The sequence below is a fragment of the Mandrillus leucophaeus genome, unplaced genomic scaffold (genome assembly GCF_000951045.1).
Source record: "Mandrillus leucophaeus isolate KB7577 unplaced genomic scaffold, Mleu.le_1.0 Scaffold490, whole genome shotgun sequence".
Taxonomy (NCBI): Eukaryota; Metazoa; Chordata; class Mammalia; order Primates; family Cercopithecidae; genus Mandrillus; species Mandrillus leucophaeus.
The window spans coordinates 2,417,942-2,441,659 of NW_012105254.1; the positions used below are offsets into that span (position 1 = coordinate 2,417,942).

Sequence of the window (23,718 nt, forward strand, 5' to 3'; positions counted from 1 at the left end):
AAAAAAAAAAAAAAAAAAAAAAAAAAGTTCTTCCTGAAAGCAATTTTCATTGTAAAAAGTTGCTCATTGGCTATGTAGTTTTCAGTGAGGCTTGCTAGATCTGTTCATAAATGTAGCTCTTGGTAGTATGGCTTAAAAGACATACCTAATCTGCAAATTTTGCTTTTATTTCAGTTAAAAAATCTGGATCCATTTTTACTATTTGATGAATTTAAAGGAGGTAGACCAGGAGGATTTCCTGATCATCCACATCGAGGTTTTGAAACAGTAAGTACAATAATTTGATTGCAGAAGTGCGTATTTTGAAACATGCCTCTTTCTTCTAATAGAAAATTCAATTTTAAAAGCAATAAATAATGGGCTAAAAATTCATTTATAAGTTGCAGGCTATTTTACATAAGATGTACTCAAATTTAAATATTTACTGTTTTTAGGATTCTTTGAATTTATGCCACCAAAAACATTCCTATTTGAGCAGTTAATAAATTGGCTTATTAAAATATTTTTATAATTAAAATAATGTATTGGGGATAGAATAAACTATTTGTGATTAAAATACTTTTATATAGAAAACCTGTTTCTAATCATGCCACTGCCTGGCAGTCTGGGCAACAGAGTGAGACCTTGTCTTAGAAAAAAAAAGAAAGAAAAAGAAAAAACATGTTTCTATCTTGTTTCTACACAAGAATGTTCAGATGTGTGTAACCTCCTGTAATATTATAAACTCCAAAAGACAATCCAAGAAGTATATGAGTATTTATACTAACTTCTAAGGAATTATAGAATCAAGGGGCCTGAATATAACATAGCCTAAAAATTAGGATTTTAAGGACATACATATACATTTACTAGTTTAATTGCAAAATTTAGAGATTCTACTGAACACTTAATGTTCAGTTTTAGTTAGATACAGAAATAAAAATGTGTAACATAATATTGTGGCACTTTCAAAGATTCTCATTGTCCACACACATATATTCTGTGGAAGCTCAGGGATAGTTACTTCCTAGTTACAATGTTTAGCCATCTACTCACGAGAACAACCTGTATTCCTAGGGAAGAGACCAGGGCTTGTTAAAGGCTCAGGGTGTTTGTAAAGCCAATTAGTGAATGAGTAAATATTTATTGAAGGCTAGTGATATGCAGGCGTTGGTGTAGGGTGATCTTTTGTATGTTAGGGTGTGTTGAGTGTTGGGAAAGTGTGGGCAGAAGGCAGATGGAGGGAGGCTAAAGAAGGGTGAGGCATGATCCCTGCTTGCCTCCTATGCAGTCTAGTTAAGGAGGTTAAAGATGTTTGGGAAAGAGGGCACCACCACAGTGTAAAAGGATAATGAAGCAAGAAGTTTCTGGAAGTAGGATCAGGATAGTTGAACTCTTTTCCCTTCCTCATTTAGCCATTCGCCTTCCAGTTCCCTTCTCTGCTAACATGTTGAAGGCGCTGTGGCTTGCTTTGCAGCAGTAATGGAAGCCATTCCTTTCACCTACCCTACACTCATGCTGGATTCTGACTCTGTTCCTGGAAAATGTCTCCACTCTGTGCTCCTGCTCGAGCTGCTTCTTGTTCACTCCATCCCATAGCTCCACTTACCACCTTACTAATCCTTCAAGGTCTTTTCGGATATCACCATCTCCATCAAGTTTTGCAGACAATCCCAAGAGGATGCACTTTCTCCTTCATTTGGTCCTCATCGCATTATATTTTTACCAGTCTCATGCACATTATGGCTTTTTGATGACCTTGATTGTATACTCTCTGTCTTGCATTAGAATTAGGGATTGCCTCAACCTCCCCTCACATACCCAAGAGGACCATGAAATCATTCTCTGTGTTCTCTATGTGGAGATACTCAGTAACTACCAGCTGAATTTAAGTGAATAATAAAAAGTTGAAGACAATGAATATATATTTGAGATGGAGTCTCGCTCCATTGCCCAGGTTGGAGCGCAGTGGCGCGATCTCAGATCACTGCAAGCTCTGCCTCCTGGGTTCAGGCCATTCTCCTGCCTCAGCCTCCCGAGTAGCTGGGACTACAGGCACCCACCACCACGCCTGGCTAATTTTTTTTGTATTTTTAGTAGAGACGAGGTCTCACCGTGTTAGGTAGGATGGTCTCAATCTCCTGACCTCGTGATACGCCCACCTCGGCCTCCCAAAGTGCTGGGATTACAGGTGTGAGCCACTGCGCCCGGCCGACAATGAATATATTAAATAAAATGAATGATTAAATAGATTACTTTCATTTCCATTATGCAAAATGCTTTCTGGGGGGGAATGCTTTATAAATTATAAGGTACTCAGCTTTAAGCAACCCCCTGAAGGAGTGTAGCTGTAGAATATTGGTGTTTGGCTCTTTTGATTAAGAATTTTCCTTAAAACTGTAACTGTAATTATTTGTCAGTTCATTTACTTGCTAAAATGTATTGGTAACCCCCAAATCAGTACTTGTGGTGCTTTTGTGGTAATTTGTGGACATGTGAAAGTGGCAAAAATTTGAGCTGCCCGCTGCACACGTTCCCAGCTGAGGCTGAATGAAGCAATGCTCTTTTTTTCTTGTTTTACAAGAAAGTGTCCTTTCACAGTATGCTTAGTGCCACTTTTTCCACACTTTTGTGCTTTGTGTGGGTAATTTCACCGTTTAAAATGGCTCCCACACACAATGCACTAATGCTGTCTAGTGTTCCTAAATGTAAGGAGACTGAGATGTGCCTTACGGAGAAAATATGTGTATTAGATAAACTTTATTCAGGTATGAGTTGTAACACTGTTGGCCTAGAGTTCAGTGTTAATTAATCAACAATATCTGTTAAATAAGGTGGCTTTAAAGAGAAAGACACATAAAACAAAGTCATGTATTGATCAACTGAGCAAAATATTGTGACCAGAGGCTTGAAGGAACACAATCCTGTATTTATCCTAGGAGCAATGGTCTAGTGTTCTCTAATTCAGTGATCATGGCAACTATGTAGAACATTTTTCTGTAAAAAATGATGAGAATCAACTGTATCAGTTTTCCCCAGGAGTGTAGGTAAGCCAGACTCAAGTGGTAAGCCATTATCTCTTAATGTGAGCTTTAAAAGTCTGAAATTTAAAGCCAGGCCCACTTGTAGTCTCTCATCACCTCCCTGGAGCATTTTCTAAATTATGCAGGCTTGTAAATTTTGAAAATGCTGACTAGGATAAAGAACAAATTTAGGATCACCTGTGATGTTAGCGCACCATCCAGAAATAGCTGTTGTTTTTATTTTGATATATTTTCGTTCAGTCCTTTTTTTCTGGTACCACGCTATTTATGTTTTGCATCTTTTTGTTAGCTTAGTATTATACCATAAGCATTTAAAAATATTATTTAAAAAACAATTTTAATGGCCTCATTAAGCATCTGCCATGATGGTTGTACCAACTGCTATTACCACAGTGCTGTGTTCTGAAGGTTCCTGTTTTCCCTCAACATCACCAACATCAATGTATTTATTTGACTTTTCTTACCTTTGCCATTTTTACAAGTGAAAAATAATGCTTTATGATAGTTTTAATTTATAGAATAGTATTTTCCACATTTCTTCGATCTCTTATTTGAGCGAGGTTGATTTTCTTTTCATTGTAAAACATTCATTCACCATATATATTTAATATTCTTGGCTTTTTTTTTTTCCTGCCGGGTTGCTGGTATTCTTTTCATTATTCTATAGAAGCTCTTCACATATTAAGGAAGTCAGATCATTTTCAGTGACAGGAATTGCAATAGTGTTTGAGGGATTGGGCTTGTCTTGTATGCCTCCAAAGGTAAACTTTTGAATACAAAGCATAGATAACAAAATAGAAGGAAGAACTTTGTAACAATTAGTTATGCAAAGATAGAGTAACTAATATAAGCATGCACTGCAGCAACATAAGCGTGTACTGAATGGTCACATACTTGATGTGTTGTCAGGATCAAGGTCCTCAAAATAGTGATGTGCTGGAGCTCACATTTATTTATTTTTTAATAAAAAAGAAATTTTACTAACACATGAGTATAAAATGTAACTAATATACATATTTTGAGCGCACACTCACATTTATTTTAACTGGTATGATTGAAGAAATGTGGAAAATATTATTCTATAAAATTCTCATTATCTCAGGTGTGACCCATGAACCAGCAGTGTTATCATTTGTAGCCTCAGTCTCCACTTCAGAGCTCTGAGTCAGAATCTACATTCCTACATCATCAAATGATTGATATACACATTACAATTTGAGAAATGCTGGCCTAGATCTTCCAAGTCAGAAATACGATTCTATAAGTAAGAGAGAGACCCCAATTTTACTGAGTTAATGGCTAATCCATTTTTAAACTTAACTCTTAGGTTTGAATAGCTATATATTTTTTATTAAAAATTTGCCTGAAAATTGAGAAGGCATACTGTAGGGAAGAGGCACAGCTGGTGGTCACAAGACAAAAGGAGAAATGCATTCAGTTTTTCCTACCAGGAGTTTGTTTTCTGGGGAGGATTGTTTTTCAAAAGGCCTGAGTGACGGTAAAGGGTGAAATAGTTTTGCATTTACCCTGTTTCTGGTCAGGCCTGATATTGTGATTTGTTTAGGGCAACTTTAGTTATCAGAAACAAAGAACAATCAGAGACATGGGAAAGTCCTGCTAAAGTTTAGCTCAAAAAAGGAGGTACTTACAGATCAGACTCCGTTGATGAACCTCTCACCTACCCTAGGAAGAAACATGTCTTGTGCCTTTTAAAATCATCCTTAAATGATAGCCTCTGGAGTTTTCAGGTTTTAGCACTGAAAGGCTCCTGTCCCCAGGAACCTCTCATTCCTTAGCAAACTGAGATGATTGGTCACTCCTGTTTAATTAAGCTTAAGAACGATCAGGAGAAAACCATCCTGCCTGCTTTTCAGGGATATTTTAGGATGACCTTGTCTACTGTGTTCTCAATTAGGCTGAGAAGTGTTTTTAAAGTGTTTTCACTACAAGCCTCAGCAAGTTCTTTGATTTTGTTCACGAGAACAAAACCACCTTGTTTCCAAGGGTGTGCCCATCAGAAAAGCCACGCTCATATTTACTGGTTGGTAGCCGACAGTGTTTGCATGCAATGCCTGAACAATACCCAGGAGAGGAAGGGAAAGGTCCTGATGATTCACACCTAAAACTTATGACCGGATTCAAACCTCCCCCCTCCCACATAGCCTGTATTTTTTTCTAGCTTGCTGTGCACCACTTTCAAAAGCAAACTCTACCATCAAGGCTGAAAAAAAAGACTTGATTAAATTCAACATCCATTTTGGAAAACTGGGGAAGGATACTTTTTCAATATCATAAAGACTATTGTTCAGGGAGCATCTTTTGTTATATTTAACACTGAGATATTAATTATATTCCTATTAATATGAAAAAGAAGACAAGACTGTCTACCAGTACCATCACAGTTTAATATGGTTCTGGAAACTCTGAAGCTGTTAATAAGTAAGAGTTACAGTGTTGGAAAGGAGGAGAAAAATTATTTGTAGGTAATAAAATAATAATAAAACTCACAGTGGCTTAATGTGGTTTTGGTTGGTGATATGGTTGGAGGAGGAAGGAAGGCTCAGGATTTGCCCTGAAGTTGTGATTACAGCGAAGCACACAAATCTTAGCATATATATTCATTTGGCATGATTTGACAGTGAAGGTAACAGATATAAGAAGGAAGCTGGCTGGGCACGGTGGCTCACGCCTGTAATCCCAACACTTTGGGAGACCGAGGCGGGCGGATCACGAGGTCAGGAGATCGAGACCATCCTACCTAACACGGTGAGACCCCCCCCCCCTACTAAATATACAAAAAATTAGCTGGGCGAGGTGGCGGGCGCGTGTAGTCCCAGCTACTCGGGAGGCTGAGGCAGGAGAATGGCGTGAACCCGGGAGGCGGAGCTTGCAGTGAGCTGAGATCCGGCCACTGCACTCCAGCCTGGGCGGCAGAGCGAGACTCCGTCTCAAAAAAAAAAAGAAGGAAGCTAAAGCCACCTCTACTCTCAAGACACCCCTTGGCACCACTGTACTAAGAATGTCAACCAAAACCTATTAGTAAATGGCTGGATATAAAATAAGTATGTAAAAATCAATAATTCTCCTGCTTAAAAGCAATAATCAGATGTAATGGGGAGGTGTTAAAACGAACTAAATATGACCTGAGAAGGACTCTGTATTTCTATATTTGAGTCCTTGTGGAGGCACCGTAACCTAAGTTAATAGGTAGACAAGATTGAAAACCTAACTTAAGAGTATGTGCCTGTAACAATAGCTGGGTCTTGGCTGATCCCAGCAGCCATACTTCAACCACTCATATACTGCTGAGTGTTCAAACAAGGCAAACGCTTGTTTAAACCAATCCAGCTGTTTCTGTACCTCACTTCAGATTTCTGTACGTCACTTTCCTTTTGTTGTCTATACATTTGTTCTGACCACGTGGCATCCCTGGAGTCTCTCTGAATCTGCTGTGATTCTGGGGGCTGCCAGATCTGCTAATCATTTATTTTTCTTGGTCCATTAAACTCTGTTAAATTTAATTTGTCCAAAGTTTTCTTTTAACAGGGGAAGGCATCGTACTCATAATGGCCGTAAGAACCCAATATAATTCCCTAGAAAAAAGTTATTCTCCTTTAACCCAGTAATCCTACTTCTATTAATCTATTTCTGGGAAAAATCCAAAGTAAGAAGAAAGGCTTATTAACAAATGTTTATTCTAGTACAATTTTTAAAAAATAAAAAAGAGAGGCTGGGCACGGTGGCTCACGCCTGTAATCCCAGCACTTTGGGAGGCCGAGGTGGGCGGATCATGAGGTCAGGAGTTCGAGACCAGCCTGGCCAACATAGTGAAACCCCCGTCTCTACTAAAAATACAAAAATTAGCTGGGCGTGGTGGCAGGCGCCTGTAATCTCAGTTACTTGGGAGGCTGAGGCAGGAGAATCGTTTGAACCCGGGAGGTGGAGGTTGCAGTGAGCTGAGATTGCGCCATTGCACTCCACCCTGGGCAACAAGCAAGACTCTGTCTCAAAAATAAATAAATAAAAAATAAAAAATGAATTATTCAAAATAGTAGAGGAATAATTACATATCTAGAAATTATCTACAAGAAAATTATATATTTGAAAGATGGAATGTTATGCAGCATTATCTATAAAGACAAATATTGTAGCCAATTTAAATATTCATCAATCATAAACTGTTTAGATTGTTTTTTCTTAACCAGCACAACTAGTGACTTTTTGGGTGCATAATTCTTTGCTATGGGGGGCTGTTCAATGCATTGCAGGATGTTTAGCAGCGTCCTTGGCCTCTACCCCCTCGGTGCCAATTGCATCTGCCTACACCTAGTTGTGACAATAAAAAAAGTCTCCAGACATTGTCAACTGTCCTCTGGGGGTGTGAGAGAGGGCAAAATCACCCCTGGCTGAGAACCAGTAGTTTAAATACATGTGTCCAATAGCATGGCTTACAGTCATTAAGGAGAATGACATGGCTTGATAGTCCTAATATAGAGCAATCTTGATGATATTTGGAAAGTGACAGAGGCAAGGTGCAGAATTCTTGTGGCATAGTGTAGCATTTATATAAAAAGCAAAAACTATGCCTTTTTTCTTTTTTAAATGACTTATTACCAAGTTTATTGTGAGGAAGATGGATTATTATAATAAATGATTATTTCTACAGACTACCCTGATGCAAATCAAATAAAATTACAAAATACATGTTATAGTACCCAAAGAAGATGGTGTTTAGAGAGAAAATGAACACATCATAACAGGTACAAATATGTATTTACAAAGCTTTTTAAAAAGTAGTGGTTTATATTATATTTATAGGATTGTACAGCCATCACTGCTGATTCCAGAACACTTTCATCTGCCCAGAAAGTAAACCTGAACTCATTATCAGTCTTTTCTCATTCTTCCTTCCTCCAGCTCCTAGGAACCACACTTTCTGTCTCTACTTATTTGTCTATTCTATTTCATATAAAAGGAATCATATGGTATGTGGCCTTTTGTGTTTGGTCTCTTTCACTTAGCATAATGTTTTCAAGGTTCATTCAGTTTGTAGCATATATATATTTTTATATGCCTGACTAATATTCTGTTGTATAGATATTCTATTGTATGGATAGACCACATTTTGTTATCCAATCATCCACTGGTGGACACTTGAGTTGTTTCCATTTACACCTTTATTCATGGACTTGCCTGGATTATCTCTGAAAGGACCCTCAAGAAACTCATATTGTGACCTCTAGGGAAGGTTAGTGGGTGACAAGGGAAAGTTGTGGACAAGATTATTGGTTTTCACTGAACCCTTTTTTTCTCTTTGTACCTTTAGAATGTTTAGTTGTATTTGTTATTTAAGACATTCATGTTTTCAAAATTCCTTCTTCACACACCAGCCATTCAGATATTTAAAGATAAACTGTGCCCTTATGGTTAGTGAAGGTCCTGATGATCACTTGTTCTCCAGGAACTCTTGCTGAGGCCTCCCTCTCCAGATAAAGTGAACCTTACTTGTGTTCTATTCCTGTCAACCAGATAAGCTAATAATATACGCCAATGTGTAGTGGGGATGAGGACTTTCTCTGGAAAACATTTGTGCACCATTAGAGGGGCCCATGAGATTTAAGAGTGCCTTAAATCAAAAACATAACTTTCTCCTCCACAACACGTTCCCTAGCTGAAAGGAAATTAAAATAGTGAGTGCACTCATGAGTTTAGAAGTGGAGGCAGAGGACTTTCAATTTGCATGAAAGTTAGAAAATAATTAAGGAGGAACAAGATGAGTATAGTTGAAGAAGCTTCATGTTTTGAGGCAGAAGCTATCCCTTCTAACAGAAGGATCTGGGAGGGCTTCAGGGAAAATTTGGCCATTTAGTAAGGCCCTAACCAATAAGTAAGATTTGACTCTCTGGATAGTGGAGGTAGAGTGAAAGGTGCAGTATGGGATATAGTGGAAACAGTGAGTCGTCTAATTGGGCTTACAAATGGGATGTGGAAGGATGGGAGGTGGAAGAGTATTATAGGGTCTAAAATTTTAGGTTGGGCCATTATTGGAGAAGGACTTCAAAGCCCAAGCTTGATCTCTAGCTATGGATGAATGAACAATATTTCACATCCTGAAACTGTCAACTTAACACAATTATGTTAAAATAAAACCATCTTTAGCCTAAAAGTTCTGCTTTTTGTGGAGTGCTGTCTATGTCAGTGGTTCTCAACTGGAGGTGATTTGTCCATCTGGGTCATATGGCAATTTCTACACTTGATCTTAGCCAAAAGCCTGAGAAGCGACTCATTTGTTAATTTCTGCAGTCGTTGCTGAGTGTTACAACTGGGGAGTGCTACTGCCATCTAGTGGGCAGAGGCCAGGGATGCTGCCAAACCTCCTGCAGTGCACAGGACAGTTCCCACAGCAAAGAACTAAAGCCTGGTCTGTCTTAACAACGTAGGTCACATGAGGGAGAGTAGAAATTTAACTGAAATATTCTTTGAAAGTAGTCCAAATAAATTCCCAACAAATTTCCCTATACACCCCACCCACACCACATTGCAATTACAAACAAAAACCATTCATGTCTTAAAGGCTACATTCCAAGAGTTTTTAAGTAGAAAAATTGAGTGTTGTGGGGGTGGGGGGCTGGGGGTACCGGGCACGGTGGCTCACGCTTGTAATCTCAGCACTTTTGGAGGCCGAGGCGGGTGGCTCACCTGAGGTCAGGAGTTCAAACCAGCCTGGCCAACATGGTGAAACCCCGTCTCTACTAAAAAATACAAGAAGTTAGCTGGGCGTGGTGGTGAGCGCCTGTAATCCCAGGAGACTCGCTCAAACCCAGGAGGTGGAGGTTGCAGTGAGCTGAGATCACGCCTTTGCACTCCAACCTGGGCAACAAGAGTTAAACTCTGTCTCAAAAAAAAAAAAAGAAAGAAAAAGAGAGAAAAAAGAAAAATTGAGTGGGGGGAAATGTAATAAAGACTATAAGCCAATCGTTAAAACATTATTTTATGTCATCAAAAATAAAGCTTTTCAAGTGAAACGAGAAATAAGTCCAAAATAAATTTACATAGATCATTATGTGATAAAAAGCTTCATGCAAATCGTCCACATCATTAACAAAGCTACTTCAGAGACATCCAATCAATAGACTCTTAGAATCACAGGCCTGACTACATGGGATTAAACTTGAAGGAAATTTGCCATGCAATAGTATTAACTGCTGATTTATGAGAAGCTTCATATGTTGATACATTACCTGTAAGCCTCACAACAACCTTGAAAAGTAAGAATTGTTATCCCCCCATTTTACAGATGAGGAAACTAAGGTTCAGGGAGGCGGTGACTTGTGAAATTCACACAGGCCATACAGAGCAAGATTTGGTGGGCCCATATGATCCCAGGCCCACATTTGTCCACTCTATTTTGCCACCACTCTTTCTGGAACAAAGTTCCCTCTCTATATATCTGATATTTTCTCAATACTTTGGCACATTCAGATGATTAAAAGATTTTTAATACCATTAGAAATGAGATTGTACAGGTGACATAGATCATAAAACTATGAATAAACGCCCCATACTCCTTCTGCCACTCACTTACTGTGGGACCTATGATTTCATGGTCCAGGGATCTGAATTTTCCTACCTGTAAGTGCAAAATAGTGCTCTCACTTGTCCTCTGAACTTCCAGTATAATGAGAAAATGGATTAGGTTGATTGTACCTGGCTATTTAAGGACAATCATTTACCTTGCTTCTTACAGCTGCAACATTGTTCATGATGTGGTGGTAACATGATAATAAATTCATGTTTTAGTTGCTTATAACTTACTACAACCTAATTTTTCCCTCTTTCCATATACATTTTCTTCCCACCCCACTTTAATTTTTTCCCCCAAATTTCATCTTTTTAAGAGTCACCTGGGAGGATTCTTCCTCCACAAATTATTCCCTCATTCCTCTGGATTCTTTGTCACAATCAATCTTTCCTCTAGATTCGCTTGTACTTCTCTTTAGCTTTTATTTCTCTTGTCTGCATATTTTAGTGGTTTATCTTCTGCTAGAGTGGTAGCTCCCTGAAGGTATGGAAGCAATGACCACTGTGTTCCTTCTAGGTAATTCCTGACTTCCTGTTTGTGAGTTTGTAATGACATTTTATCTTGGGTGGGCCAGAACGAAAGAAAGAAAAAGAAAGGGGAGGGAGGAATGATTAGCAAAGTAGTGGGCCTTTCCTGGAGATACATTTATTTTATTTAAAAGATTGTTCTTTATTCAGATATTGCTATTCTTCCTTGTTTTGGTTGTTAGAATGGCCTTTCTTTTATAAAATGATGACCATAGTAGATAATTTTTACCTTTCACAATCTGAATTTAAAAGTTGGCACCACCACCCACCATTGAGGAGCATTGTATAAAATACTTCACCAGTAGTCTTCACAATTATCAAGCTCATGAAAAACGAGGAAAGAGTGAGAAACTGTCACAGATGGAAGAAACCAAGGAGACATGATGACATGGATCCTGGACCAAAAATGGATATTCATAGAAAAACTGGTGAAAACCACATAAATGATATACTTTAGTTAATGGCAATGTATCAATGTTGGTTTCTTAGTCTTGGCAAATGTTCTGAGGTTATGCAATATGTTAATGGCAGGAGAAGCTGGGTGGACTCTCCATACTATCTTTACAATTGTTATGTAAACTTAAAAATTATTCCAAAATTTAACTTTTATTTTTAAAAGACTAAGGAAGGCAAAAAATTGGCATCCCTCTGTCAGACCCCTTTATTATAAAATGTTTTATTGCTTCTTGATGTCCAAAATCCTGGGACCTGGGGCCCGATAACATCAAGTACAATGATCACACTCACTAAAAGTTTGAGAAATTATATCTACAGTGAATTGAATCAGGGAGTCATGATAATAATGTGGTCATAAAAATGTGTCAGCTGCTTAATTAAATATAATGAATTTTTAACAAAGTATTAAAAGGAAAATTGACATGAGTCTCTCAAACCTATTCCTCTGTAAGACCCCTGTGAGTCCCAAACCTGCCCAAAACCGTATGTGCAAACAAGTGTATTCAGGCACCTCATTCTTAGGTGTCTGCCTTAGTAACTTTCAACTGGAGACTGTACTGAGCAGAAGAACTTCCCTCTACGCCACAACATAGCTGATCCCTTAATGACTAGGTGGCAACCTGCCACAGTGACACACAGTCTTTAAGCAGAGACGACATACATGTGCCGCAAGACATATTTAGTAATCAGCGGATCTATTGGCAAGACATAGATCTGGTTTGGTGAGGTTTGATTTTAGGAAAAGAAGGAGCACACATCATTTGTGTCAGCAGAGGGCTCTCTTAAGCAACCGTAGTTCTGACTACCCGTTTTCTCCCTTAGGTACAGAGAGAGAACACTTTTGTACGTGGATATTTGGGTAGTCATAGAAGTTAGCAAACCATTCCCTTCAGGCCCCTTCAGTATAACGTGGGAATTAAAACAATGGAAATGAACATCTTGAGCACCATTTTGCCAGATGTAGGTGGTGCCAGTTAAGAAGTTGGGCTGCTGATTACATGGAGACCCAGGCGTAGCTTGTCTGAAGAGATATCCCAAAACATTTATTCCTGATCTGAGTTTGAATGAAAAGGGACATTCCTGGTCCTGGGGTTCTAGAAGCAGCTGGAAGTTTCGCAGGGAGTTTGTAATTCAGCTCTCTTGAGTAGTTAGGTTTGGGAATATGATTATCATAGAACCCTGATGTCTGTGTCAGAAATGTTAATCAGAGTGAAAGAAAAAAATAGGTTTGGGAGACTTGAGAATGGGAACAACATAAAAAAATAAGAGACAAATAAGTCAGTTGTTCTTCTCTTTGTAGTTAGATGTTAGGTAGAACTCTTTGATATCCACACCAAAGAAGGATTTCATGATCGCCTCATCTCAGGATCCTGTAGCTTTGGGATCGTCCATAAACCTCCTCCCTTCACTCAGAAATCATGAGGCCTATTTTCAGCTTTGTGTATATTAGCAGTAGAACGCTTTCTTTGCCTGAAATAGCCAGTTTGCCTGAAGCCACTGAAGTTGGCAAAGTCCTCTTGTTACCTGTGTGAAATCCTTGCAGTTCTGGCTCCTACTGCAATTGTCATGGGATTTCTCCTCTGAAACAAGCCCTGTGCTCCCAGCATGTACGTTACTGGCAATATGCCGTCAGCATTTGTGAGGCAGCATGGGGGTGGGGGAGTGAAAGTAGTTTTATTCTCAGGGACAGAAAATGTTGGTTTAGATCCTTGTTCTGCTATTATTAACTGTAACCTTAATCTCACTAAGCCACGATGTTTTCATCAATAATGTATAGGTGATCGCATATTTCCAGGATCAGATGCTTTGTAAATGCTGAAATGCTATGCAAATATAAGATGCTATTCATCCATCCATCCATCTATTGATTGATCAATTCATTCCTTAATTGAACAAATCTTCAGTGCCAGCTGTATGCTAGGCACCATTGTAGCTAAGTTAAAGAAGTAAGTTAAAAAAGTCCCTGCCTTCATGGGGCTTACATTCTCTTAATGAAGATGGACAATAAATGAATAACAAATAATTACATAATATAGTGTCCCACAGTGAAAAAGCTAGGAAGAAGAAACAAACCATGGTAGGAGGATAAAGAATTGGTTGATAAATTAGACCAGATGGGCTGGTTGGAGATGGCCTTTCTTAGGCAGTAACATTTGAACAGAGGCTTGAGTGACGCGAGGAGGTGAACTGTGAGACTATTGGAGGGGGTGGGGGGAACTATTCCAAGAAGGATGAAGGAAGATCCACGAATGGGATCTCTGCCCCACGGAGCTGTGGTGGCTGTGCCAACTCTAGAACTTACTCATCACCTGTTATGGGCCAGGTGCTTTGCACACATTACTCACTTACTGCTTACCACACTCGGAGACCTCACCTCCCAGGTCTATTCTGTACATGAGGAGACTGAGCCTCCAAGAAGTGAAGGGAGTTCACCCTGCATACCAAACCGGGTAAATGGCAAACCCGAGGTTTGCACCAGAGCCACAAAGCCCGAGTAGTTTTTGGAGACAGGGCCACACCTGCAGGGGGCAGAGTGGCGGGAGTCTCTGAAGCACTGGTGCTTCTGCAGGGTAGTGGCAGGGACATGTAAGGCAGGACCTGGTAGAGCTTTAAAATACTTGGGTTTGTCCACTGGCTGAATACTTGAACTGTGTTGGTTATCTTTTCCTTTTTGTTAAAGCCACCTTTTGGAACTTGTGACGGTGCGTATGCGGGGTTGGGATTGGGTGAGTCAATTTAGTGGGGTGATTTTCCAGGTTTCTACTCATGTCATGAAAACATTTTTATAAAATAACTTGAGTCCTTAATTGTATGGATTCAAATATCCTTGAAGACCAGTTAGCAGCTTCTATTATGCAATATGTTCCTTGCTGGCATCTCTCATCAGCCATGACCTCAACTCGTGTTTTGTTTTGTTTTTCTCTTTTTCCTACCAAGCCACTAGTAGACAAAAAAAAAAAAAAAAAAAGCCACTATTTTAAAGCAAATGGAAATTAAAGGAAACCATAGTTTTCCCTATAATATAAACATTTAACGAAGAGGTCTTGCATCTTATTCCCAAACACTGAATGAGGTACTCAGACTCTGCCTTCTAAATACCAGCCAGAAAGAGCAAACTATATTCTCCCTTGCTTTGTAATTCTTCAGAATTAATGTATAGCTCTTTGAGGTGCACCTTTCCTAAACTTCATATGGCAAGTGACACTCTTCTTTCATCCCTATTGTGTGTTTTGTCCTTCTGCCCCCTAACACAAACACACAAGGAAACAAGAACTGACAAGGAAGCAAAAAATATTTAGTAAAGACCCACGGAAAGAATTAGAAGGAGGAAAAGAGGAAGCGGGACCAAGAAGCACATCAAGTGCTTTAAGAAAACACCTGTTTCAGATTACAAATTTCTTACTTAATTACACACATGCAACTCTTGAGTTTAAACATAACACTCACAATTCGTCAGCCACCCACGGCAATTCTCCAGGTGTTTGTGATTATGTAATACCCTAAAAAATCATCTGGATTGTGTCAACTCTCAGAAGTACTGCTTCAGTTTTTTAAAAAATCCTCTACAGACATTAATTTATATGTAAAGTCTCAGTCTAGCATTTACACTACTTAGCAAAAAACAAACAAACAAACAAACAAATAAAAGGTTATAATAAGCAAAAGGTCAGTGGTTTCCTTGGTTTCTGATTTTTTTTCCCAAAGACTGAAAGTATGTTTTTTGCTTTAAGTAGTAAAAGGTAGGCATTTTGTATTCAATAAAACTTCATTGACCAGACTTCTCTAATTCAGATTTTATGATATTTAGGATAGGAGCAACGAGGTTTAATTGTATCACCAGGGAAAGGAACATCCACACTGCAAAAGTAGAGGAAAGGGGGGATAACTGTTTCCTGAATCTTTTTAGAAAAGTGTTGAAATTGCTTCCTAAAATCAAATTTGGAAAAAAAAATCTTGATGTCCACTTAGATTTTCATCCTTAAATGAGTCATACGCACCACAATTTACTTTTTAAAGTTGCTTGACATATTTTTAGATGGTTAGCAACCTGAAAGCCCTTAGGCTTGGATAATTGAAAAATATTTGGGGATGGAAAAGAATATGATTTGAAAGGGACTCCTTTGAGAGCCCAAAAGGGAGCTTCAGCCCAAACAGAATGGAGATTGCCTTTCTCATGCAATTATTTTAATTAAAAATGCATGTGCAGCAGGAAAAGCAAAGCAATTCTAGACACCACCCCTTGTAGTTTGGCTGATGGTTTGAAATCTGGAAGCTTTTGTTTGTCCCCTTAAATTTGTAAGCTTTGTATTAGATCCTAAATGCTTTGTTTCTATTCTGACATAAACGCTGTCTATAAGAAATGCAGGTCTTCCCACACAGTAGCACATGTTAAAGTCGGAGCTGCATTGTCCTACATGTAATGTGGAGTTACCCTTCTGATTCTCAGTGTTTCCCCTTGTGTCTCACTGCCTTTCTATCCAGCTCCAGTTCACTTAAGCAGGGAACAAGATATTCATCAGCATCTATGTAAAATAAACTATACCACTTACTTTCATCCACTGATTAGTGGCAGCATCTTTGTTTTTTCCAAAATAAAAATGTTGCTTTCATTGTATAAAAGCCAATTAATTATTACAGAAAATTCAAACTATCAGAAAAATGGAAAGAAACATATCTGAAATTCTACTATCTGGAGATGACCACTGTTCACACTGTGATGTGTGTTCATCCAGGCACCGCCATCCATACTAACACAACTGGATAGTTTTATTTAAATGAGTCCATTTAAATACATTGTTTTATTTGTCCCCTTTAAATAGAATTGCTGTTCTGTAACCTGCTTTTTCAATTAAATAATATTTCATTTTTTTCCGTGTCAATAAATAAAGATCTATATCACTTTTTAACAATTGCATAGTATTCTCTTATATGGCTACACTGTAATTTAGTTGTGTTACTTATTAACCTATCATCCAGAATGTCCCTGTCTTTTGCTATTACAGTAAATATTGCAGAGAATAGAATTGTGCAGAAAATCTTGTATTTTTTTGTCTCCTTTGATTTAAATCTCAGAAGTGTACTATTTGCATTTAAATCCTTCATCTCTTTGGAACATGTTTTTGTATGTAGTAGGGGATTACTGTCTTTTCATATGGTCATTTGTTCCAACATCGTTCACTGGGAAATACATCCTTGCCCCACTGATTTGAAATTGCTACTCTCATATATTAATTTCGCATACAAATGGGTCTCTTCTATCCCTGTGCCAATGTCGCATTGTTGCCATTACTATAGCAAGTTCCCAGATGGGGGTTTTAGACTTCAAACCTAGAACCTCTAATTTTTGTAGCCATCTGCCTATGGCCTGCTGGGGTAAAGGCCCTGCCTAGGCTATTCTGTTCACAGTATACCTCAATGATATTGTTCTGCAGGATGAAACGTGGAGAGTCCTTGTGTCAGCCAGCCCTGATTTGCACTGTATTACGTGCTCTATAAATATTTTGATTCAGGAACTGGCATCCAGTAAAGTTAGTTCAGGAAGAGGTGAATTTATTATAAATCTGCAATATAAAACGTCAACAACATGACAGTAGCAAGGCTTTTATGGCTTTTAGTTTAGGTATTAGGAGGCATTATAAATACTAACTTGTTCTCCCAGCCTGAATTCTCAACCAATTGAGAAGATGAAGGAGTAAGAAAGATGGCAGACAAAAATACCTTTATTTCGGATAAAGCTGATATTGGAGAAGGTAACTTATATCTGCAGGCAGGTGGGCCTCTGAATACTGCACCTGGAAATAAGGCAGACTTACTCAGATCTCACCAGCTGTGCTAGACCCCTGTTGGCTACCACCACAGGTGCTAGTCACTCTCACGGAGACAGAGAGAGAAAGAGGGCACTTGCTTTCTGTGGGTGGGCTCACTGTCAAGAGGAGGAAGAGAGGAGTGGACTTGGCTCTACAAACTCAATTTCTACTTTCAAATCTACCAGTCCTACTTACTGTATATCTTCCTCATGAGAATATAAGCTTCATGAAGACAATTACCGTATCTGTCTTCTCCACTTTTTTATCTCCCAACACAGTACCTACAACATTATAGGACTTCAGTGAGCATTTGTTCAATGAATGTTGTTGGTGCACTTACCTTCTCAATATATTATTTTAAAATTATTGTATCATAGCTTTTATATATTTGAATGGATATCTTATGATTATGTCAAATATACAAATGTGTAGGGTAGAATAATAACCATTGCCGTTTATGATTTTTTAAAACAACCTTTTGAATTTTCATATAAAAAAAGACTAGTTAGGTCTACTTTTTATGCCTTAGGATAAAGCAAAAACATAGACTACAAAAACAATCTGGCTTTGACATATTCGATGAGTGCTTGTATAGAGGAGGAAATAACAATTTTGTTTGTGTAAAACAGCAACATCTGATGTATGTGCTGAGAACTTCATAAATATTTTCTCTTCTCTTGCCTCCTGGGCATTTTTTGTTTTTCTTTCTTCTTTAAATCTTATAGTATTTCCACTCTGTTGTTTATTGTGGATTTAGGGATTTGTTGGTAAAAAGCATTGCTTATTCTTTTTAAGTACTGATTTAAATTGGTTTATTTGGTTGAATATATTTGAGTGAAAATTAGGTCTGGCTACATAATTACAAAATATGTTGGGATTTTAGTCAGAGACTACATTTTCTGGTTCACTCATTTAATAATAGTTAATAAAATTTTGAAGTAAAGTATCCAAGATTAAGAAGGATAAACACATTAAGTTTTAAAGAAAACATTGAGATAGCTAATATACAAAAATTCATCCAGTAATGATAATGTAAATGTTAGAACTTGTCGCCCTTAAGCTTAAGTTGGGGAGCCACATGTGTTTTGCAGATAAACATGGTTTTGCACATGCCTGTCAGAACTGTTTAGGCTGATTGGTATTTCTTGAAGGAGTTACAGATAAATTTCCCAAATGCATACAAAATGGATGTCGAATCCAAATAGATTATACAAAAAGAGCGCATGTCCTGACACACAACATTTTACGCTTTAAGTGCTAAATTATATATTTCAAATAACAATGTTACCATGTTCCCGAGGTAATTTTAAATTCTTACTAATTATTTGATATCTTTTAATCTTTATTTGCTAGAGTAATCACAATAGCCTTAAAATGAGAAGTTTAGAGTTGCTTGATTTTTCCCTTTAGTAGAATACTGAAATAAGAAGGGTTTAATTTTCTTCTGCTTTTTAGAGTTGATGCGATTCTTGTTCTACCAAAAGGTACTGTGATTGCAGAAAGTCCTGGGAAGGTTTTTCTATGTACACAAAATGCCTACCATAGTTGACTACTGCTTTTCAAATTCATTCTATCTAAATCTGTGCTATCAAATGGAATTTTCTGTAAAGATGGAAATGTTCTATAATCTGCACTATCCAATATGATAGCCATTAGCCGGATGGGGCTTTTGAGCACCCAAAATGTGGCAGGTGCACCTGAGGTGCTGAATTTTAAATTAATTTTTTTAAATTTTTGTTTTTGTTTTGTTTTGTTTTGTTTTGAGATGAAGTCTCACTCTTGTTGCCCAGGCTGGAGTGCAATGGTATGGTCTCGGCTCACTGCAACCTCTGCCTCCCGAGTTGAAGTGATTCTCCTGCCTCAGCCTCCCCAGTAGCTGGGATTACAGGCGCCTGCCACCACACCCGGCTAATTTTTTTGTAGTTTTAGTAGAGACGGGCTTTCACCGTGTTATCCAGGCTGGTCTTGAACTCCTAACCTCAGGCGATCGGCCCATCTTGGCCTCCCAAAGTGCTGGAATTACAGGCGTGAGCCACCACACCCAGCCAATTTTATTTAATTTTAATTAATTTAAATTTAAATAGCTACGTGTTGCTAGTGGCTACTCTATTGGGCAGCATAGAATTTCTTTCCACTTTTAGATTTAGTATAGACATGTCCCTGGAAAAGTTGACTTTAATTTATATGAATTCATTTAACGTATTTTAGAAACATTTATTGAGCACCTAGCGAGTTTGTGTGCTTGGTGTCAGAAATACGTTTCCTTTGGATTTCCTGAGGCAGCTTTTTGGCGAAGGTGTGGAGACCTCACATATGTCATCCCACACACCTGTGTGAACAAGCCTTGGTAACAGGGACCCTGCTGGTTCAACAGGAGCTGTCTCTCTTTCACCCTGATCTCCAGGGCCCACCATGCCAGGGCCATCATCTGCTGGGCTGAAGGGGTGAGTGGTGGCTCTTTGCACTCAGCTGTGAGCTCTGGCAGGTTCAGGGATGCATCTGCCAGGAGGAAGGGGCACCTAGGTGGAATTCTCTCAAAGACATTTTATGGCTAATGTGGCCCGGTCACAGAGATTCTTTCTCTCAGTTTACTCCACTTAGTTGCTCCTGACACTTTTCTCAACAAATTTTCTGTGGAAAAAGCAAACACATCTTCACAGCTACCCAATACCTACTTTTTCTTTTTCCTTTTTTTTTGAGCTTTATTGAGGTATGGTTGACAAATAAAAATTGTTTATATTCAAGGTGTACAATGTGATGATTTGATGTATGTATACATTGTGGAATGATTACCACAATCAAGCTAAGGTATCCATTACCTCACATAGTTACCTATTTTTATGGTGAGAGCACAGAGGATTACTCTCTTAGGAAATTTTAAGTTTACAATACTTACTATTAATTCCAGTCACTATGCTGTGATTTAGGTCTTCAGAACATATTCATCTTGTCACCGCAAGTTTGTACCCTTTACTCAACATCTTCCCATGTTCCTACGTCCTGACCCCTGGTAGCTATCCTTCTACTCTGTTTATGTGAGATCATGCAGTATTTGTCCCTCTGTGTCTAGCTTATTTCGCTTAGCATAATATCCTCCAGGTTCATCCGTGTTGCTGAAAATTGCAACATTTCCTTCTTTTTTAAGGCTTAATAGTACTCCATTGTGTATATATATCACATTATCTAGTTATTGGTCAACAGATACTCTAGTTATTTCCATATCTTGGCTATTACGAATAATGCTGCAATGAACATGGGAGTATAAAACAACTCTTTGAGATAGTGATTTTATTTTGTTTGGATATATACCCAGGATGAGATTGCTGTGTTGCATAGGAATTCTATTTTTCATCTTTTGAAGAACCTCCATATTCTTTTCTATAATGTCTATACTAATTTACCATCCCACCAGCAATGTATAAGGATTCCCTTTTCTCCACACCCTCACCAACACTTGTTTTCTTTTGACCTTTTGTTAACAGCTGTCCTAACAGAGGTGAGATAACGTCTCATTGTAGCTTTCATTTGCATTTTTTCTGATGATGTTGACTACCTTTTCATATACCTGTTGGCCATTTGTATGTCTTCCTTGGAAAAGTGTCTATTCAAGTCATTTGCCTATTTTTTTTTTTTAAATGAAAAGGCAGCTCACAGAATGGGAGAAAATGTTTGCAAACCATATTATCCAATAAGGGATTAAGGTCCAAAATATACAAGGAACTCATACAAGTCAGTGGGAATAATTTAATAATAACCCAATTTAAAAATAGGCAAAGGATCTACTTTTTTTCCTGTTTGTTTTTCAAAGGTATCCTACCTCCTGGAAGGGGGCAGCATGGCCCATGAAGACTTCTGTGGACACACTGGTCAAATGAACCCAGGAGATTTGCAGGTATGGCCAAGGACAAGGAATTGCTGGTGGTTTAGTAGTTTTTGAGTGCACATGCTTGATCCTGCCCACTTCCAGTACATTCACCCTTTCCACACTCTCTCTGTTATATTCTTGACTTCTCCCTTTCTACAGATTCTTTTACTCAGCCTGGAAACCACACAGGTCTCTTATATTCTTCTTTCACACTTTCCTTGACCCCTCCATCACTTTTTAGTCCCCACCTAGTCTTTTTCTTACATTTCTCAAATGTTAGACCTAAAACCATAAAAACCCTAGAAGAAAACCTAGGCAATATCATTCAGGACATAGGCATGGGCAAGGACTTCATGTCTAAAACACCAAAAGCAATGGCAACAAAAGCCAAAATTGACAAATGGGATCTAATTAAACTAAAGAGCCTCTGCACAGCAAAAGAAACTACCATCAGAGTGAACAGGCAACCTACAGAATGGGAGAAAATTTTTGCAATCTACTCATCTGACAAAGGGCTAATATCCAGAACCTACAAAGAATGCAAACAAATTTACAAGGAAAAAAAACAAACAACCCCATCAAAAAGTGGGCAAAGGATATGAACAGACATTTCTCAAAAAAAGACATTCATACAGCCAACAGACACATGAAAAAATGCTCATCATCACTTGCCATCAGAGAAATGCAAATCAAACCACAATGAGATACCATCTCACACCAGTTAGAATGGCAATCATTAAAAAGTCAGGAAACAACAGGTGCTGGAGAGGATGTGGAGAAATAGGAACACTTTTACACTGTTGGTGGGGCTGTAAACTAGTTCAACCATTGTGGAAAACAGTGTGGCGATTCCTCAAGGATCTAGAACTAGAAATACCATTGGACCCAGCCATCCCATTACCCATTACCATTGGGTACATCCCATTACTGGGGATATACCCAAAGGATTATAAATCATGCTGCTATAAAGACACATGCACACGTATGTTTATTGCAGCACCAACAGCAAAGACTTGGAATTCCAACAGCAAAGACTTGGAATCAACCCAAATGTCCATCAGTGACAGACTGGATTAAGAAAATGTGGCACATATACACCATGGAATACTATGCAGCCATAAAAAAGGATGAGTTCGTGTCCTTTGTAGGGACATGGATGCAGCTGGAAACCATCATTCTTAGCAAACTATCGCAAGAACAGAAAACCAAACACCGCATGTTCTCACTCATAGGTGGGAATTGAACAATGAGATCACTTGGACACAGGAAGGGGAACATCACACACCGGGGTCTTTTGTGGGGAGGGGGAAGGGGGAGGGATGGCATTAGGAGATATACCTAATGTAAATGACGAGTTAATGGGTGCAGCACACCAACATGGCACATGTATACATATGTAACAAACCTGCACGTTGTGCACATGTACCCTAGAACTGAAAGTATAATAATAATAATAATAAAAGTAATCAGGAATGATATCCCAACTTCCTTATCTTTCATTCATTTTGCACTTACTGAAATCAGATTTGGCCTCTCAGTAGCCCCTTCCAAATCTTTACTGAAGCTATTCAGATAATGGTCACTTGTGATGTCCCAATTGCCAAATTCAGTGATTGTTTCAGTCCTCATCTTTCTAGACCACTCTGCTGCATTTGAGATAATGTATTATTTATATTCCAACTCATTTGCAGGGTTAGGTGTTATCATTTAAGACAATGACCTTGAGCCCTCCATCATCCTAGTCTTGTCTGAGATACGTTACAGTTAAAATGCCCCGAAATACTTGGGTCATGTTTGCCAGTTTTGTAAGTCAGAACTCTATACCAGGTACTTTCTGGGATTTTATATATATATGTTTTGAGGGATGATAAATTCACATATTTGAATCATAAGATTTCAATGAAAGTGAAATTTAAAGACAAAACAAAACCAAAGTCATGGCAAAAAGTCAATAGTGACCTCTCACTGGAGCAGAAAACGAAATGAAGACCGCTTACAAAGCTAGATACGATGACTGGAAATGTCCTGTTCATGGAAGTGGTGACTTCCGCCATCTGCACCATGGAGCTGCCTAGCAGCCATACATGTGAGACACTGGTCAACACTTTTTCTACCACTATAACTTCACATTGATTAGGATGATGATTGCATAGTGTCTTTCAGTTTATTCAGAGTTTTCATATGCATGATGTCTTTGTGATAAGTATTATTATTATTATCATTTTGAGACGGCCTCACTCTGTTGCTCAGGCCGTAGTGCAGTGGTGCATTCACGGTTCACTGCAGCCTCGACCTCCCCAGCTCAAGCGATCCTTCCACCTTAGCCTCCCTAGTTGGTGGGACCACAGGTGCAAAACACCACACCTGGCTAATTTTATTTTTTTTGTAGAGATGGGGTCTCATTATGTTGTCCAGGCTGGTCTCAAACTCCTAGGCTCAAGCAATCCACCCGCCTTGG

At 38.6% G+C, this 23,718-nt stretch overlaps 2 protein-coding genes across 3 annotated transcripts in view; one reads left to right on the forward strand and one right to left on the reverse strand.

Annotated features, from left to right (window-relative positions):
* BMX (BMX non-receptor tyrosine kinase) overlaps positions 1–16,330 on the reverse strand; it is a 100,116-nt gene extending 83,786 nt beyond the window's left edge. Inside the window, exon 1 of the mRNA XM_011995537.1 lies at positions 16,139–16,330. Coding sequence (XP_011850927.1) covers positions 16,139–16,144 — 6 coding nt within the window. The 5' untranslated portion in view covers positions 16,145–16,330. The remainder of the gene's footprint in view (positions 1–16,138) is intronic.
* PIR (pirin (iron-binding nuclear protein)) overlaps positions 1–23,718 on the forward strand; it is a 115,732-nt gene that overhangs the window by 18,693 nt on the left and 73,321 nt on the right. For both annotated transcript variants that reach the window (XM_011995536.1, XM_011995535.1), the window contains exons 3-4: positions 175–267; positions 21,204–21,287. In XM_011995536.1, coding sequence (XP_011850926.1) covers positions 175–267; positions 21,204–21,287 — 177 coding nt within the window. The remainder of the gene's footprint in view (positions 1–174; positions 268–21,203; positions 21,288–23,718) is intronic.